This window comes from Moschus berezovskii, chromosome 2, assembly GCF_049115385.1.
Source record: "Moschus berezovskii isolate FMDL1 chromosome 2, NW_MosBer_1.0, whole genome shotgun sequence".
Classification (NCBI taxonomy): Eukaryota; Metazoa; Chordata; class Mammalia; order Artiodactyla; family Moschidae; genus Moschus; species Moschus berezovskii.
This window is the reverse complement of record NC_142461.1, coordinates 90699526-90717441: the sequence shown is the minus strand read 5'-3', so window position 1 is coordinate 90717441 and position 17916 is coordinate 90699526. Positions and strand designations below refer to the sequence as shown.

The 17916-nt window shown below is 35.0% G+C and overlaps 1 protein-coding gene across 2 annotated transcripts in view; it reads right to left on the bottom strand.

Moving 5' to 3' along the window:
- Positions 1 to 254: 254 nt before the first annotated feature.
- EPC2 (enhancer of polycomb 2) overlaps positions 255 to 17916 on the bottom strand; it is a 129470-nt gene continuing 111808 nt past the window's right edge. For both annotated transcript variants that reach the window (XM_055398920.2, XM_055398919.2), the window contains 6 exons: positions 16224 to 16369; positions 15777 to 16120; positions 5394 to 5530; positions 3888 to 4047; positions 2530 to 2863; positions 255 to 1521 (listed from right to left, as the gene is read on the bottom strand). In XM_055398920.2, the coding sequence (XP_055254895.2) occupies positions 1449 to 1521; positions 2530 to 2863; positions 3888 to 4047; positions 5394 to 5530; positions 15777 to 16120; positions 16224 to 16369 (1194 nt within the window). In that variant the 3' untranslated portion in view covers positions 255 to 1448. The remainder of the gene's footprint in view (positions 1522 to 2529; positions 2864 to 3887; positions 4048 to 5393; positions 5531 to 15776; positions 16121 to 16223; positions 16370 to 17916) is intronic.

Genomic DNA, 17916 nt, shown 5'->3' with positions numbered 1-17916 from the left:
ATGAGATTTCAATGAATGTTACACTGCAAACTACTTACATTCTGTAAAATATTTTAAGAACTTTTTCCTATCAAAGGTAGTTTATATTGGATTATCTGAAACCCAATAGTGCCCACAGATGAGTTTCTTATAGTTCTTTTCATTAATGCTTGGAAAGCACTGTGAAAATGAAAAGTGCTGTTAAGTGCTATCATCTCCCTTACATTTTCATTTATACTGTGTGCACATTGTGAAATAAACACATATGCAGCATGTCCATGTTTGATATGTATTTTTATTTCCCTGCAGTTTTCACTTATCAAGAACAAGTAACAGGGAAAGTTGTCTGAACTAGTGCATAAACAAACATTCTGAAACACCACTACACGTATCTAATATACAAGAACCGTATAAAAAAAGTCACTAAAACACTACACTATGAAGGTGTCCAACGCTTACAGTCAGACTTTTTCCAACCCGTTACTTGCCTTGTAGCCACAGGAAATCTCTCCAAAATTGAAAAGACAATCTTGCCACAACCCTCCCCCCCCTCCCAACACCTGGGATGGCTCGATATCTAGACTTCCAATAATTATTGCAATGATATAATGCAATACATACCTGGTAAAATATCCTTTATGTGGTGTGTTACAGTTTTAAAGCCAGTTAAAATATGCAGTCTTCGGATAAAATGTAATCCTTGAAAAATTTTCATACCTGCACAGTTTAAATGTACTAGATGCATAATTTTTCCTAGTCCTTTTTTTCTGTGTAATCATTTTTTATAAACTGGTATTATAAATAGAAATATACATTCAAAATATATGGAAAAGTGAGTTACTACATTAAATTTGCATGTATCGATCCATCCCTTTCCCCTGCACAGTAATAGAAAATACTATTTTGCCTTGAACTTCATATTTGACAGTGAAATGCCACTAAAGTATTTACCAAAAAGTCCATCTAGTCAAATTGTGAAACAAAATGAACCAAGTGAAAACTTTACAGTTCCTTTAGAAAAAAATTACAAGAATTTCATTTCCTAGCTATGAATCTTTAACTTTTTAGACACAAAGTTGGATTTATTTTTACAAGATACAAAATGTAAACATGGCAAAATAAATAGTTAAAACAAGTGATGCAGGATCCCATTTCATGCTCATGATCCCATTAAAGAATTATTTTTTAAAATCCATTCAGTTGCAAATTCAAGTGCAAAAGCATGATGATGAATATCTACTATTCAAGTAACAGAAATAATATTGATGATACAAATAAACTATTTTACAAGGTAGTGATTTTCCCAATTTTACAAAATATACATCATATATCGATTTAACATCCGATATACTATAGTCCATTTAGGTCCATTGTTACGCTCTGTGATCCACAGAGTTTCGCCTTTTGCATTCAGCTGGAATATGAATGACTGCACACCATCAGCACAGGTCAAAGCCACATGTTTTAGGTTATGTCACTTCCATAGCTACTGTTGTCTCTGCTATTCCATTTAAACCCAATCTTTCTGGTTCATGGTTCTCTCTATAATAAGGCAAAGAGTAAAATAAACATTAATACTCTCTAGAATATGATGTTTATCATCTAGTAGTTACAGATGTGTTTTATATAATTACAACTAAACATATTGCACAAGAACGTCTCTCATTTTTACAATTTCCATACAGGAGTGAGGAAAAGTTTTCTTCAGTTAAGAAATCTTATGAACTTGATTATAATTATTTACTTAGGAAAAATAGCAACTTAACATAGTATTTCAGTAGCAGTCAATGATAAATTACTTATGAAACATATAACATAGGACAATTCAAGCTTTTTACAATAGAGCATATGATGCTCATAAATAATAATCACTAGGAACACAATATTACTTAAATTACTTTCCACTACAGTTTAATTTTACAAGTTTACGGTCATGTAGTTATTAATCTATGCAGATCAATTTTTTTGATTCACTGTTCGCATGCATTAGTGTCACAGAAAGAAAAAAACAATCTGAAATACATTATCATAGATTTAGTTAATTCCAGGATATTCTCAGTTCTAAAATATACACAGAATAATTTACTTTCCCTTTGGGTATAATGTTAAAAAAATACAAATTTGATATGAAAACTAAAGCTCTGAAAGCTAACAATAACTCTAGCCTGCCAGACTGCCTAAACTACAAAGAAGAAATATAAGAATAACTAAAGCTTCTAAAATAGCTGATGTATTTTTTCAGTTTGATGGTTCCCAAGTTGATGTGGACTATCCTCCCCCTTTTTTTTAAATAACAGTTCTGATTGGCATTTAAACGTTCTACTAGGGACCTTAAACAAATGATCTAAGTCACAGCTTTAGACTAAGCAGATATTCAATACCTGTTGAAAAGCAAGTCAATCAGTTGACAAGATATCTATGGCTTGAGCAGTAAAAGAAAAAAAAGGAAGTCTTCCTCCCACAGGATCTGAGCCAGCAGAAAGAGACAGAATGATACTTGAAATACACACACACTCACACATACACACACACACACACACACACACACACCTGGCTATGCTGCTGATGGCACTGCTAGGAGTAACCTTTGGCACTCTGTCCATACTGGCAGCAACTGTGGCAAGTTTTAAGGCTGTTGGCGATGGTGCTGAAGTCCGTGTATTGATATGCACATTGACTGGAGAAACAACACTGACGTTATTGAGGTGCACTGCGTTTGTCAGGCAGGAATTGTTCATGGGAAGTGTTTGAGGACTGCTTGTGCACAATGCTGGGATTAAGTGGTTTGTAGTGGTGTGGCCAACTGTCCTTACAAGTTGTACAGCTGAAATCCCTGGGCTGGATGATAAAGCCATATTGGTGGAGTATAATGTTTTAGAGGTTCCTAAAGGAGAAGAAAAAAAAAAAAGTTGTTCAATTCACTTCATGAGACATTAATTAAACTCTTTAAAAAATTAGGAGTTTAAAAATAAAAAGAAATGCAAACATTTGTAATCTAATTAAATCTCTGAAGAGAGTTTCTAATCAATAACTACAACATATTCACCTTTACAACCCCAAAGATACCCCCTTTTCTACTAGCCTGCATAAAACGGTTTGCAAAGTATTCTGCTGCCTTCATATATGGAAACTGTGTAACAGGACAGAGAGGTCCTCTTGGAGACTGAGGGCAGGTGGAGATGAAAACTGGACTTTCATTAGAATTCACACAAACAAGAACATCAGTAAGGAAGGGCAATCACAATCACAGGTATATGGAACAGCAAGTGGAAAACTCTAGGGTCTGAGCAGAAGTTAAAGGTTGATAGGAAGAGCAAATCTTTGAGGAATCAGGATAGTATGAAGCAGAAATAGTTTCACAGCAATACTGTATTTCACAAGTAGTCACAGAAAGCAGGCCTGTGAGTGTTTAAGACTGGGAAGGTAAATCCAATTTCCAACTTACTGACAGACCATCTGGACTATTAACATAATTCTCCTTTTTATAAATGCACAAATGATTCAACAATGATGGTTAGCAATTAGCTTGATGTGACTGCTAAGATGTGAGGCAAATAAATGATAGTATGTAGATAAAACTAGGCAGGGTGGACTGTTACACAGGTAGGTATCAACTGGGCATGGGAGGACACAGGGAGCAGGCTTGATGTGACTTTTAGAAAGATCAAGCTATTCCACCACACACAGCCATAGAAATTATGGAGTCCTAACCCGGGAGTTGGTGATGGACAGGGAGGCTTGGCGTGCTGTAATTCATGGGGTCGCAAAGAGTCAGACATGACTGAGTGACTGAACTGAACTGATTTCTTATACAATGTTTCCCCTCTGGATTTAAAAATAAAAAAACATATCTCAAATCAGAGTTGCAACTTTGAGCTAGTAAGTACCACTTGAAACGACAGGCTTACCTGAAGGCTGGACAACACCGTTTATGTTGTTGTGGCCAGTGTTCTGTTCCTTGGCTACCTCACTGCGACTTGGAACAGGTGCACTGACCACTGCAGATGCAGCAAAATGGGCGCTGGCTGAGTCAAGTGTTTTAGACATACAGTCAGAGGTGCTTGAGCCCTATAAAATAAACAGTTAAACTCTCAACTTTTTAGATGTGAGTTCACAAACACGTAAAGAAGTGAGAAAACCCAGGAGGCTGTTGCCTTTTTCATTCTGAACAGTTACAAGTGTTTATGTTAAGAGATCTAGGACTTCACAGACTATTTTCATCTGTAAAAGAAAGTTACTAAAAACTGGGAAGCAACTATTTATGAGAAAGAGCTAGGGTAACAAAACAATACAAATCTTTATGCCCTATTCATTTTTCCAAGTGTTAATGCCTTTAAAAATACTTGACAATCGTTAATATGTCTCACTATGATTATATATCTTTTCCCCTTATATCTCTTCTGATTTTTGCTTTATATATCTTTGTTTCTCTGTTGCTAAAGTGTCTAATGCTTTATGATGTCTATCTTTGTGAACTGTACCTTTCAACATTAAAAATATTCATCTTTGTTTCATTTAAAATAAATAAATAAATTTTTAAAAATACTTGACAATCTAGATACTGTGGGCAAAATGAAATGACAGAGATGACTGACAGCCATTTTTGTCCCAATGTAAAAATGTATCTCAGCCTAAATTTTCAGTAGGCTAAATTACCTGAGATTCATAGAAGGCAAACAAAGGCAAGTTTAATGGTCATGTTCCTTTTGATTCTGTATAAAACTAGTTCAGGGTTAGTAACAGCTTTTTAGAGGCATAAACAACAGAAATTTATTCCCATACAATTCTGGAGGCCGGAAGTCCAAAATGAGTCTCACAGGCTCATCTCAAGGTGCTGGCAGGGCTTCTTTCTTCTAGCAATTATGTTGTTATTAGGTATTTATTTATACAGTCTTGTCTCTACTGTCAATCATTTAATGGTGCCTAAGGAAAACTTCATCTAGGGGCAATTTTTTTTTTCTTCAGGGAAATGAGTTTCAAATAGACAAAGGACTATGTTGTCTGGATTTACTGCACAAGCCAATTACCTCCCAGCTTATGGGGCATATTCAAATGGCACAACACACAGTTTAGGAAGGGGTTGAGATAGTCATATCCTTGGAAAGAACATTTTTGGGGGGAGTAGGGGTGAGCATGATGGTTCTAAGAGTATATAATTACTTTTATGAATTCTTAGTGAACTTTCCAAAAATATGTAGCAATTTCTTTCCTAAATTAAAAATATTATATTTGGCTCTAGTGCTCCTCTCATGGAACATGTCACTTAAAATTAGTTAACTGAAAAAGACATAGGTTTGATCTTCAAAATCAAGAGTAGCAATAACAAGGTTATCTGCTGTGACTTGACTAAAATTTTTTTTAAATGACATAATTATGAAAGAACAGACATAACCATCATTCAAAGACAGCTTTACCTGTGCTTTTGGATGTGTCTGTTGCGAGGAATGCTGAGATTGCTGTTTCTGCTGAAGCTGAGCAAGCTGCTGCCTTTGCATCTGAACTAACTGCTGTTGATGAGTCTGAAACTGCTCTTCCGTGATGCCCCCTGACACTGGCAAAGGACACTGATTTTAGAAATATGCATGTTTTAAAGTACTTTAAACAAGTAGAATACAATCTGAAGTTACTCCACAATTAAGATGAAAAGCAATTTCAAACCTACATCAGCAGCAAAGAACAGGGTAAAAATGATACACCCTTCAGCCAAAGTAGCTTATACTAATATCTTTGATCTTCTAATAGCACATGCTTAAAAAGTTGCTATTTGTAGTTTTAACTGTATAACACAGCTCTAATTTGAGGATTCTTCCGTTTATTCAGACTTAAACCACATGTTAAGCCAATAGATGCCTAAAGTAAGTACTATCTATAAAAACATGGGCTAGAAATGAGATATGTTAGAAAATTAAAGATACAATGCATCCTCAGATGTAATCAATTATGCTGTTACCAACTGTGTTAAGTTACTGAATGTCAAATAAAAATAAGACATTTAAAACTTTTATTTAAAAAATTACTTTAAAAAAAGTTATCAAGTTATAATAAACTTTTCCCAAAGAAATGTAAACAAACTTTCACTCACTGATATTTAAGTACATCACTGATAAACTTATTCAGAGGACACAAAGCTATCTCCATAGAAGTCAGTATATTATTAGAGCTGCAAAACATTAGATCACATCAGAATACATGTACTACCAGAGCCATTTTACTCTATTTTTCTTAATTGTTTTCTTTCCTTTCTCCCAGCTATTTCACTCAATCAGCAAGTATTTACTATCTATGATGAAAAGTGCTGAATTAAGAGTTAAGAATGAATACAGAGAAAAATAAATAAATTTAAATGTAATTTAGCTAACTTAATCAATATGACCTAAAGGAGTTTAGACAGAGTATACCCTGAACTAATTTATTTAACTAGAAATCCCCACCAAAGTTTTCCATTTAGCAGAATCACAAATGAGAAATTACATATATATATATATATAACATATATATATATATAAAACATATATATATATATATATATATATATATATATATATATAGTATGATGGTAAATTAGACATAACAAGTTGTACAAAGTACAGCTTATTTTCTATAAAGGAATTAAGCCCCAGAGATGGACAAAACTTTAGATAGGCCTTCATTTCTGTCACACAGTGTTACCATTAAAATTAGTACTGGACTGTCCTGGAGAAACAGTTCTTAGATAGACAGCAATTTTATTTTTAGAAGATGGGCCTATGATAGTGCTCATTCTAAAATTTCACTATTACCTATATTTTTGAAGTACACGTTATCTTACTGAATTACTAACAAAATCAAATGCCTTTCTTTGCACATGTTGAATTCACTGCAAGTATTCTATTTTTAAATAAAAAATAACTTAAATTCTAAATTAAAAATCTTCAAAATCAAATGAAAATGTGAAGTGTTCATTAATTTCCAGCTGTATGAGAACCTTGGGAAAGAGATTAAAAATAGTTTATTAGATACAAAGGCAGGAAGGAAAACCTTAAGCCCAAATAAGTCTATTTAAGTCTTATGTGTATAAACCAGTGTACCAATTCAGAAGTGGACTTGTAATCTGGTGTTAGTATACTCTCAAATTCAGGATGATGTCTGTCCAGAGCTTAGGTTTATGTTGTGATGAAAAGGTGAGAAATCCATAGCACTGAATTTTAAGTGAGGAATAAAACCAAACAGGATACACTTTAAGCAGCTATTTAAAAATTCAGAGAGAAATGAGGATAATGAGAACTTTTTCATTTTTGAAAATCTTTTAAGTCAGATAATCATAAAATCTTACTAATCAGAAAATGTGTGTGTGTGTATATATATATATATATAAATTACTAAAAAGAACAAATTTTATTCTTTTAGCAACAAAATTAGTTTGGGTTAGTGGTTATTAACTAACAAAACATTGCCAACTAGAGGTATTCTAGTTGTTCTTATGAAAAGATGATCATTTATGTAGGTATCAAAAAGGGATGCTAATAAAATTTCCTGGTCTGGGGAGGGATATATCTACTTACTGCCCTGACTTGTTAATTTGTTCAAGAACTCCACCCTTTTCAAAATAGAAAATGCATAAAATCCCAATCAAAACTTCATTGAAATCACTCAAATTAATGGTCAAGTGCTGCCCAACTTCTTAAAAACTCAGGCTGGCTTTGATACCAAAATTCTCATTCCTGATTCTAATACTGGTTGAAAACCATTGATGGTAAAACTTAACTCAAAAATATAGATATCCTTAAAATATTACATTCATTATTTTCTTCTTCCCCTTTACCTCAAACTCAGCATGTTAGATTCATTCTTAACATCTTTGTTGTTTTTAAACACTGTAAGGTGGTTTGTGCTTGAAAAATGCTTGTTTCCCATTCAGAATTTTCTAGAGCATTAAACACTCTTCAGACAAAAATACCAATCATGATACAGAATTGGAACACACACAGAACACCCTTCCTAATTGACCTCTTTCATTTTGTTGATGAGTGAAAGTGGTAAGAAATGTAGTATGGTTTTCATGGCACAGTCATAGTACCGATCGAAGGGAAAACACCTTCTCCACTATTTTTCCTTTCATAAGTTACCAAAATACTTCCATAAGAAATTTATTTCTTACACTGACTTTGAGTTATCAAGAGGTAAGCATTAAAATACACCAGGAAAATGTCACACTTTTAGTGTGAAGATATCTCTTTAGGAACAAGACATAGGATGGGGGCCCAGCTTTGGAAGGGTGGTAGTGACATAAAGAAGTGGGAATGTATGAAAAAAGAAACCATATCTGTTTCTCTTGCTTAGGGTCAAGTCAAGTTCTTTCTACTAGTTGCTCTCAAAAGTTGCTAGCTTAAAAGTAAATTTGATGCTGGTCATAAATCTACCCTATCCAACACGTCCAAGTCCTGTCAGTTTGAAAGTAACTTACAATCTGCAAATTGATACAGGTACTATGCAGAACAGTACAGAGATTTCTTAAATAACTAGGAGTAAAACCACCATATGATCCAGCAATCCCATTACAAGGCATATACCCTGAGGAAAGACACATGTAACCCAATGTTCACTGCAGCTCTATTTATAATAGCTAGGACACGGAAGCAACTTAGATGTCCATCAACAGATGAATGGATAAAAAAGCTGTGGTACATATATACAATGGGATATTACTCAGCCATAAAAAGGAACACATCTGAGTCAGTCCTAATGAGGTAGATGAACCTAGAGCCTATTAAACAGAGTGAAGTAAGTCAGAAAGAGGAAAACAATTATCATATACTAACACATATATATGGAATCTACAAAGACGGTACTGATGAACCTATTTTCAGAGCAGCAGTGAAGACACAGACACCGAGAACAGACTCATGGACACAGCTGGCAGGGGAAGGACAGTATGGGAGGTATGCAGAGAGTAACATGGAAACATATATTACCATATGTAAAACAGACAGCCAAGGGAAATTTGTTGTATGACTCAGGGAACTCAAAACCAGGGCTCAGTAACAACCTAGAAGGGTGAGAGGGGGAGGCAGATGGGGGGGATGTTCAAGTGGGAAGGAACACGGGTAAACCTATGAGTGATTCATGTTGATGTTTGGCAGAAACCAATGCAATACTGTGAAGCAATTAGCCTTCAATTAAAAATAAATAAATTTTAAAAAAAGTAACTACAGTCTGTTTTAGGAAGGCAAAAGGCAGGAAATGTTCCTTTCCCTAAGTAAAACGTTTTGCAAATCTCCCTAGGTAACACATTCTAATAGGTACACATATTATAGAATTTCCCCTTTTACATATGCAAATTGTCATTCTGTACATCAGTAACACACTTGCATTTCTAGAATATTTTGAGCACATAACTGACAGTCTGTTTTTCACTAAAGCCTCTAAACTTTCTGGCTGTCTTTCTACTTGCCCTGGGTTTATCAGTCTGCTTCTATTCCTCAGATGAATCCATGTAGCTTTTCATAGAATATTTGTCACTACCCTTAGAATGTTGATTCTGTTTTCAAAAATCACAGGCATCCCTCATTTTGTTCTTTACCTTTCAGTCATGTGGTTCCTACAAGGTGTTCTGCTAGCCTGATCCCTTATCACCTTTCCCTCTCATACTCTGACAGTGATCCAACACAAACATACTCTAGGTATCTCCACTAGATTTTACACTGGTATATCGATAAAGCTTTACATCACTGTTTCATAAACTTGGGCCCAGAGAAAACATTCTTGAGTATGTGTGAAATCTTTAAAAGTATCTGTCAACCTTTTACTGTTGTTTCATTGATAAACTAATAAAAAGAAACACTGAATAGAAACACATTCTGGATTTTCTAGATGACCACCCTACAACAGAGTATAAACACATGATTTCTGTGCTTGTATCTGCTACCTTTGAAAAAATAATCTATTAACTTTTAATGCAGTGTTTTTCTAAAAGTAGGCTAAAGTGATTCTTGGGAGACCATGAATATTTTAAAATACAAGCCTAGACCAAGATTTTGCAGCTTAATGAAGAACATCTAATGTGATAGTAAAAATCATCTAAAAGTCAAAATGATTATTAGGCACTTCATCATCTACCAGGTAGGTCTGTTATAAAAGTTTTAATATATACCTTGTTGAAGCAATGCTGATTATATGCAATGTCTATTTGTTTTAAAAGCTGGATCTGGGGTTACATGGAGGAGGAGGAGGAGATTCTATTTTAATCCTTCTAGGTAATAGCAAGCAACCAGGTAAAGTTCACAAAAAACCACTGGACCTACTCTGAGGACAAACCTCCTGATCCACAAAACCCGACAATATAATCCAAGACTATTCACATCCTCTAATGTAACTAACGAGTAAAGTGCAAAACTGTGGGGATACTAACCAGGGTGAAGATGAGACTAAAAAATTTGACGATAAAACAGACTAAAGATCCATTTAAACTTCTGAAACCCAAGCTAAATAGTTATAATTGAAATTTCAGTATGATTTCCTTTAGCAGTCAAACTAAAATCTTGAAATGACTCTAACTTAAAAAATAAGTCCTTGTGAGTACGTCAGCTAGTGTTAAAACACAGTTTTCCTTTTTAAAAAACTTTTACGCTTGCAAACATTTTATACCATTTTCAGAAAGAATGGGAAAAGACACGGCAACCATGCATTAGTCTAACCCAAGATTAAACATAAACTGCCCTTTAAGTCTGAACAAGCAATGCTACTTTTAGATGTGAAATATATTTTCTTAAGGTTGGGATTTAAGAATAGTATCTCAAAAGAATAAATACTGCAGTTTCAAATGACTGAAAACTTTAGCATCAATTTATTTAAATAATATAATATTTGCTTGCTATAAGCTCCCTGAAGGTAAAGATTACTGTCTTCTAAAATTCTGCAACTTCCAAACACTTAACATATTGCGTTTCATATGTTAGATCCTAAATAATTATGTATTAAAAATAATTTTCATGATTATCCACTTCCTTTATTTAGCACATCTATCTTTCCTTTCTCTGTCCTACTTCTATTCTTTGAGAATAGGTTTTCAATTAAGACAACACACTTTTATTTAATAACTAAAAGAAGTCTTCAGTTTTAGTTCTTACTAAATTGTGTGTACCTAGGACACACAATTCTATGTTTCCCTTTAAGTCCATTTAGTATGGTACTGAAAATAATAATTAGAATACATTCAGGAAATAGCAACTATGACTTGAAAAACATTAACTGGGTTATTAACAACATAAAAGAAAATTTTCTGTCAATGGCTCTCAAGTTCAAGGTTGTTGTTTAAGAACTAAGGAACTTGTGATACAAATAAATACTACAAGTGTCAGGTGTATCAGGTTTCTATTTCTGATCAAACCCTTTATTTGCTGTGAATTTTCCAGCTGTGAAACAGAAAGTTCTGTACTTGATACTCTCTGCCAAGTAAAAACATGGTTCTGTATCAGTCCTATTAGTCTTAAAGACAAGCATGCTCTCCTGACCAAGTCCACTAACAATTAGGCAGAAAGCACAAGTGTTACAGACACATAGATTAAAAGAAACCAAACGTATGAGGATTCAATTCTTTTACATATGTCCATCAAATATAATGAAGAAGGAAATGGCAACCCACTCCATAATTCTTGCCTGGAGAATCCCATGAACAGAGGTGCCTGGTGGGCTACTGTTCATGAGGTCACAAAGAGTAAGACACGACTGAATGACTAAGCTCATCAAATATAAAAATGTAGCTTTTAAGAAATTCCTTAAATTCTCTTTAGGTAGAAAAGGAATCTCTATCCATATTTACTGAATTGTAACTGAATCCACTTTAAATGATCTATCCAGAACTGAGAAACTATGTAATGAATATAACTGGTAAGGGGCATACTTAAAACTGCCATGGGCAAATTCCCTGGTGGTCCAATAGCTAGGATTCTACACTTTCACTGCTGTGGGCCCAGGTTTGATTCCTGGATGGCATCACTGACTTGATGCACATGAGTTTGGGTGAACTCCGGGAGTTGGTGACGGACAGGGAAGCCTGGCGTGCTGTGATTCATGGGGTCGCAAAGAGTCGGACACGACTGAGTGACTGAACTGAACTGAGAAACTAAGATCCCACAGGCACCATGGGGTGGCCCAAACAAACAAATAACTGCTAAAGCTTTTCAGTTGTTTACAAAACTGCTGTTAAAAACACGTCTCATTATGAATTTATATACGATGCCTAATATTTTGAGACAAAAGAAATTTGTTAAAAACAAACCACCTTGTGACTTCAATGACTACAGAGGGTTATAGTTAGCAGACAGAAAACATGAACAAAATCCTTAATAACAAATGATGGAATGGTACTAAGTTGCGACACAGTACCGTAACATAACAAACATAAACATAAGACAGGAAACGTGGCATAGACCAAAACCACTATTTTTTTCTGATGACAGGGGAAAGGTAAAAATAGAAAAAATCTTATTATCTATGATGCCAGCATCATATATATATGATTTAAATTCCCTGAGAAGTGTATGCAAGCCTAAAATAGTATTTCAAATGCTTATTTTATGCTGATCCATGGTAGTGTCATAAAATTCTACAGCTGACTGTACAGACTTGTTACATTCTGAATCCATACATGCAGAGTACTGATGATACAATAACGAGAAACATATATTTTCTGGAAGAGTCAAGTTAAATAGATCTGAAGTGTTTCAGGAAAGAACAGTAGAAAGCTGCAAATATCTGGCCATTTTCAAGTTGAGAGGGAACATTTAAAATCAATCCTTTGTTATGGTATTCATTGGTATTTCAATCTATGGTCAAATCTACTTATAAATGCTTATGGTTGATATGTTTTTAAACTCTCTTTTTGGCAAAATTATTGTGAGTAACTTTTGGTACAGGAATTTCAGTTAAATAATTTGAATAATGTCTTAGAGTTGGCTGAAAAAAGGATGTGACCTAATATTCGTCAGTTCAGTTCAGTCGCTCAGTCGTGTCTGACTCTTTTCGACCCCACGACTGCAGCATGCCAAGCCTCCCTGTCCATCACCAAAATCTGGAGTTTACCCAAACTCATGTCCATTGAGTTGGTGATGCCATCCAATCATCTCATCCTCTGTCATCCCCCTCTCCTCCCACCTTCAATCTTTCCCAGCATCAGGGTCTTTTCAGATGAGTCAGTTCTTTGCATCATGTGGCCAAAGTACTGGAGTTTCAGTTTCAACATCAGTCCTTCCAATGAACACTTAGGACTGATCTCCTTTAGGGTGGACTGGTTCTCCTTGCAGTCCAAGGGATTCTCAAGAGTCTTCTCCAACACCACAGTTCAAAAGCATCAATTCTTTGGCGCTCAGCTTTCTTTATAGCCCAACTCTCACATCCATACGTGACTACTGGAAAAACCACAGCCTTGACAAGACAGACCTTGTCAAGGCAAAGTAATGTCTCCGCTTTTTAATATGCTGTCTAGGTTGGTCATAATTCTCCTTCCAAGGAGTAAGCGTCTTTTAATTTCATGGCTGCAGTTACCATCTGCAGTGATTTTGAAGCCCTCCAAAATAAAGCCTCTCACTTTTTCCATTGTTTCCCCTTCTATTTGCCATAAAGTGATGGGACCAGATGCCATGATCTTAGTTTTCTGAAAGTTGAGTTTTAAGCCAACTTCTTCACTCTCCTCTTTTCACTTTCATCAAGAGGCTCTTTAGTTCTTCTTCACTTTCTGCCATAGGGTGGTGCCATCTTCATATCTGAGGTTATTGATATTTCTCCTGGCAATCTTAATTCCAGCTTGTGCTTCATCCAGCCCAGAGTTTCTCATGATGTACTCTCCATATAAGTTAAATAAGCAGGGTGACAATATACAGCCTTGATGTACTCCTCTCCCAGCATGGAACCAGTCTATTGTCCCATGTCCAGTTCTAACTGTTGCTTCCTGACCTGCACACAGAGTTCTCAAGAGGCAGGTCAGGTGGTCTGGTATTCCCATCTCTTTCAGAATTTTCCAGTTTATTGTGATCCACACAGTCAAAGGCTTTGGCTTAGTCAAAAAAGCAGAAATAGATGTTTTTCTGTAACTCTCTTGCCTTTTCGATGATCCAGCGGATGTTAGCAATTTGATCTCTGGTTCTTCTGCCTTTTCTAAAACCAGCTTGAACATATGGAAGTTGACGGTTCACGTATTGTTGAAGACTGGCTTGGAGAATTTTGAATAATACTTTATTAGCATGTGAGATGAGTGCAATTGTGAGGTAGTTTGAGCATTCTTTGGCATTGCCTTTCTTTGGAATTGGAATGAAAACTGACCTTTTCCAGTCCTGTGGTCACTGCTGAGTTTCCAAATTTTCTGGCATATTGAGTGCAGCACTTTTAGAGAATCATCTTTTAGGATCTGAAATAGCTCAACTGGAATTCCATCACCTCTGCTAACTTTGTTCTTAGTGATGCTTCCTAAGGCCCACTTGACTTCACATTCTAGGATGTCTGGCTCTTACTATTTTTACACTTCTAAGAATCCTGCTGTCTAAAGTCATATTAGGTATTAATCCATTTCAGATTCAAAAGGTCATTAAATTTCACAGACTCATGAACTTTACATAATGGGATACCATTTTCCTTACCTAAATTCGTTTGGAGAAAATTAACCAACTAATTTGGAGAAATGATATGCCAACTTCCAATCATTCAAACAAATCCAATTTTCCATAACAACCCTTAAATAGACAAATGTCGAAGTAAAGTTTGAAATTTAACAGCTCAGTAATTAAAAAGGACTGAACACTACTGAGAGAAAATTTCAACCTAAAATGATTTAAAATCACTTTGAAGAAGTATAACACATCAATTTTATATACTAAAATACACTATCCAGAAAATAATTTAGAAATAAATACATTTTACAGAAAGAAAGGATATCAACAGTTTAATTCAAGCAACATCTAGCTTTGTCTTTGGATACCATGCATATTTTGCAATTTATACATTATAAAGACATTTATAAATTATACACTTATATATAGATGATAAAGAGAAGACTATCCACAGAAGAAAACAAATCAAAATTACATCTTAGAGTCTCTAGATTTTACACATTATTTTACAATGCTGAGGTATATTAATTTTAGTACAATGTCTCTTAAAATGAAAAATACTTCTTGATCTCAATCACAGAGGTATATTATCAGATCAAAACTACATTTTTCAGAAAGAAAGCTTTAAGGCATTTCTGAGGGGCAATGCTTACATTTAAGCAAAGTTAATACAATAAGTGAAAGTGAAATGAGAAGAGGCTTCCCTGGTGGCTCAGATGGTAAAGAATCTGCTTACAATGCATAAGACCTGGGTTTGATCCCTGGGTCAGGAAGATCCCCTGGAGAAGGGAATGGTAACCCACTCCAGTATTCTTGCCTGAAGAATTCCATGGACAGAGGAGCCTGTCAGGTTAGTGTGTTAAGTTTTTCTTTAATAAAAACACTTTTGTGCTATGATGATCTGATAGCAGCTAATAATCCCTCTGCCCAGAGAGAATTCTCTGCACATTGTCCCTACACACTCACCATACCAGGCATACACATTCAAAGTGAGTGGTTTTACAGGTATTGGTTTGGAACTTTTGGTTAAAATGCAAATCACAATAATAGAGTTTAGTTTCTTACACTGGGGGGGAAAAAAATGTAGGTTAAGCTAAAATTCCTTTCCTCAGTAGGATCATGAAAATACATCTTCAAAATTCATCCTGAAAGTCTATTTAGTGGATAATGAAAAATTAAGAAGAGAAGAGGATATACTTTTATCAAGTAGCAACTTACCTGATATGCCATTCTTGCTGGTGTTCAATAAAGCTACAGATGCTGCAGAAACTCTTTTATTGTTCACAGTCTGCCCTGGTTTTCTTGAGGTACATTCTTCACTATCACTGTCCTGTAAATTTAGTAGCCTTGGCTGGAAACACTGTAGTCGACATGATCTGATATTGCTTAATATTTCAGAAAGGGACAGTCTATTTTCACAATGTTTATTGGAAGCATTGGTCCGAGAGAAATTAGAAGAAAAGTCTATAGTTTGGGAAGCGCTTGAAAAACCATTCAGCATTTCAGGGTCTATCTGTTTCAGGACTGGGTCATGTTCTGTGGCTATCCGGTCCATTATGACCCTGAAAAGCAATATAAAGCCAAATATTATCTAGAAGAACTTAATAACATTTTCTTGATACCGTCCCTTCCATCTTGGAAACATACGACATCAAAACAGTTTACCTTCCACCTCTGCCAATTCGCCTTCTTGCAAATCCTATACATCGTCTTGGAACTGTGAGTGTTGTAAGACAATGCCTGTATCTTAACTTATCCAAATCTGCCAATTCTGAATTTCCAAATGAACGGTTAGTTTGGTCCAAACGAGGCTGCACAAAAAGGAAAAAATAATTAAAACTCATAGAATAAATCTGAAATGAAAAAAAGTTAAATCATGATAAAAATAAAGTAACTACAGTATTAGCAGAACAATTAAAATTTAGATATAAAAATTAAATATTGGGATTTAAATGTTAACCAGGTAAAATTCTATAAAACTGATACAGAAGTTCACTCATCAAAATAACTTAAACTAAATTTTTATGACTATCAATACATTTAAGATATATTTTAAAAGAAATATATCTTTAAAGAACAATGTGGCTTTTAACATTTATGTAGAAGAGTTGCTGTTCAGTTGCTCAGTAGTATCCAACTCTCAGCGACTCTAGAGATAATGAATTTATTAATTTATATACTTGCTACTGAGATATATTACAGGGACTTTGATAGGATTTTCAAAAATTGCACTTCAAGAAAGCATGTATGACCTTATTTTAGGTACCTGAATATGTTCTACTGTCACCCAGTTTGTAGCCAATGAAAACCTAAATAGAATTTGTATCCTACTGTTGTGTGAAAACTGTATAAATCTCATTTATGTTTAATTGGTGCATGGTGCTTTTCAGGTCTGTAAATTCATTCTATTAATTTTTGAGAGTTTGATATTGAAATTCAACTAAAAATCTTAATTTATATACTTAAAAAAATAATTGTAATATATGATGGAACTATATGCAACTTTGTTCTGTATTTTCTACATCTTCAGTAAATGTGTTATCATACTTTCATAATTTACAAAATAAAAAGAGAGGAAAAAAAAAAGCCAGCACAGATTAAATTCATACTTCCTCTATTTTTAACAACATACAGTGCGTTTCTTAGCCTTCCCATTTCCTCAGTTCAGTTCAGTCGCACAGTCGTGTCCGACTCTTAGCGACCCCATGAACTACAGCACACCAGGCTTCCCTGTCCATCACCAACTCCCAGAGCCTGCTCAAACTCCATCAAGTCAGTGATGCCATCCAAGCAGCTTGTCCTCTGACGTACCCTTCTCCTCCCACCTTCAATCTTTCCCAGCATCAGGGTCTTTTCCAATGAGTCAATTCTTCACATTAGGTGGCAAAAATATTGGAATTTCAGCCTCAGCATCAGTCCTTCCAATGAATATTCAGGACTAATTTCCTTTAGCAGGGACTGGTTGGATCTCCTTGTGGTTCAAGGGACTCTCAAGAGTCTTCTCCACACCACAGTTCAAAAGCATCAATGTTTCGGTGCTCAGCTTTCTTTATAGTCCAACTCTCACATCCATACACAACTACTGGAAAAACCATAGCTTTGACTAGATGGACCTTTGTTGGCAAAGTAATGACCAGGAGCTGACTGTTGCTCAGATTATGAACTCCTAATTGCAAAATACAGACTTATATTGAAGAAAGAAGGGAAAACCACTAGACCATTCATGTATGACATAAATCAAATCCCTTACAATTATACAGTGGAAGTGACAAATAGATTCAAGGGCTTAGATCTGATAGATAGAGTGTCTAAAGAACTACGGACAGAGGTTCATGACACTGTACAGGAGGCAGTAATC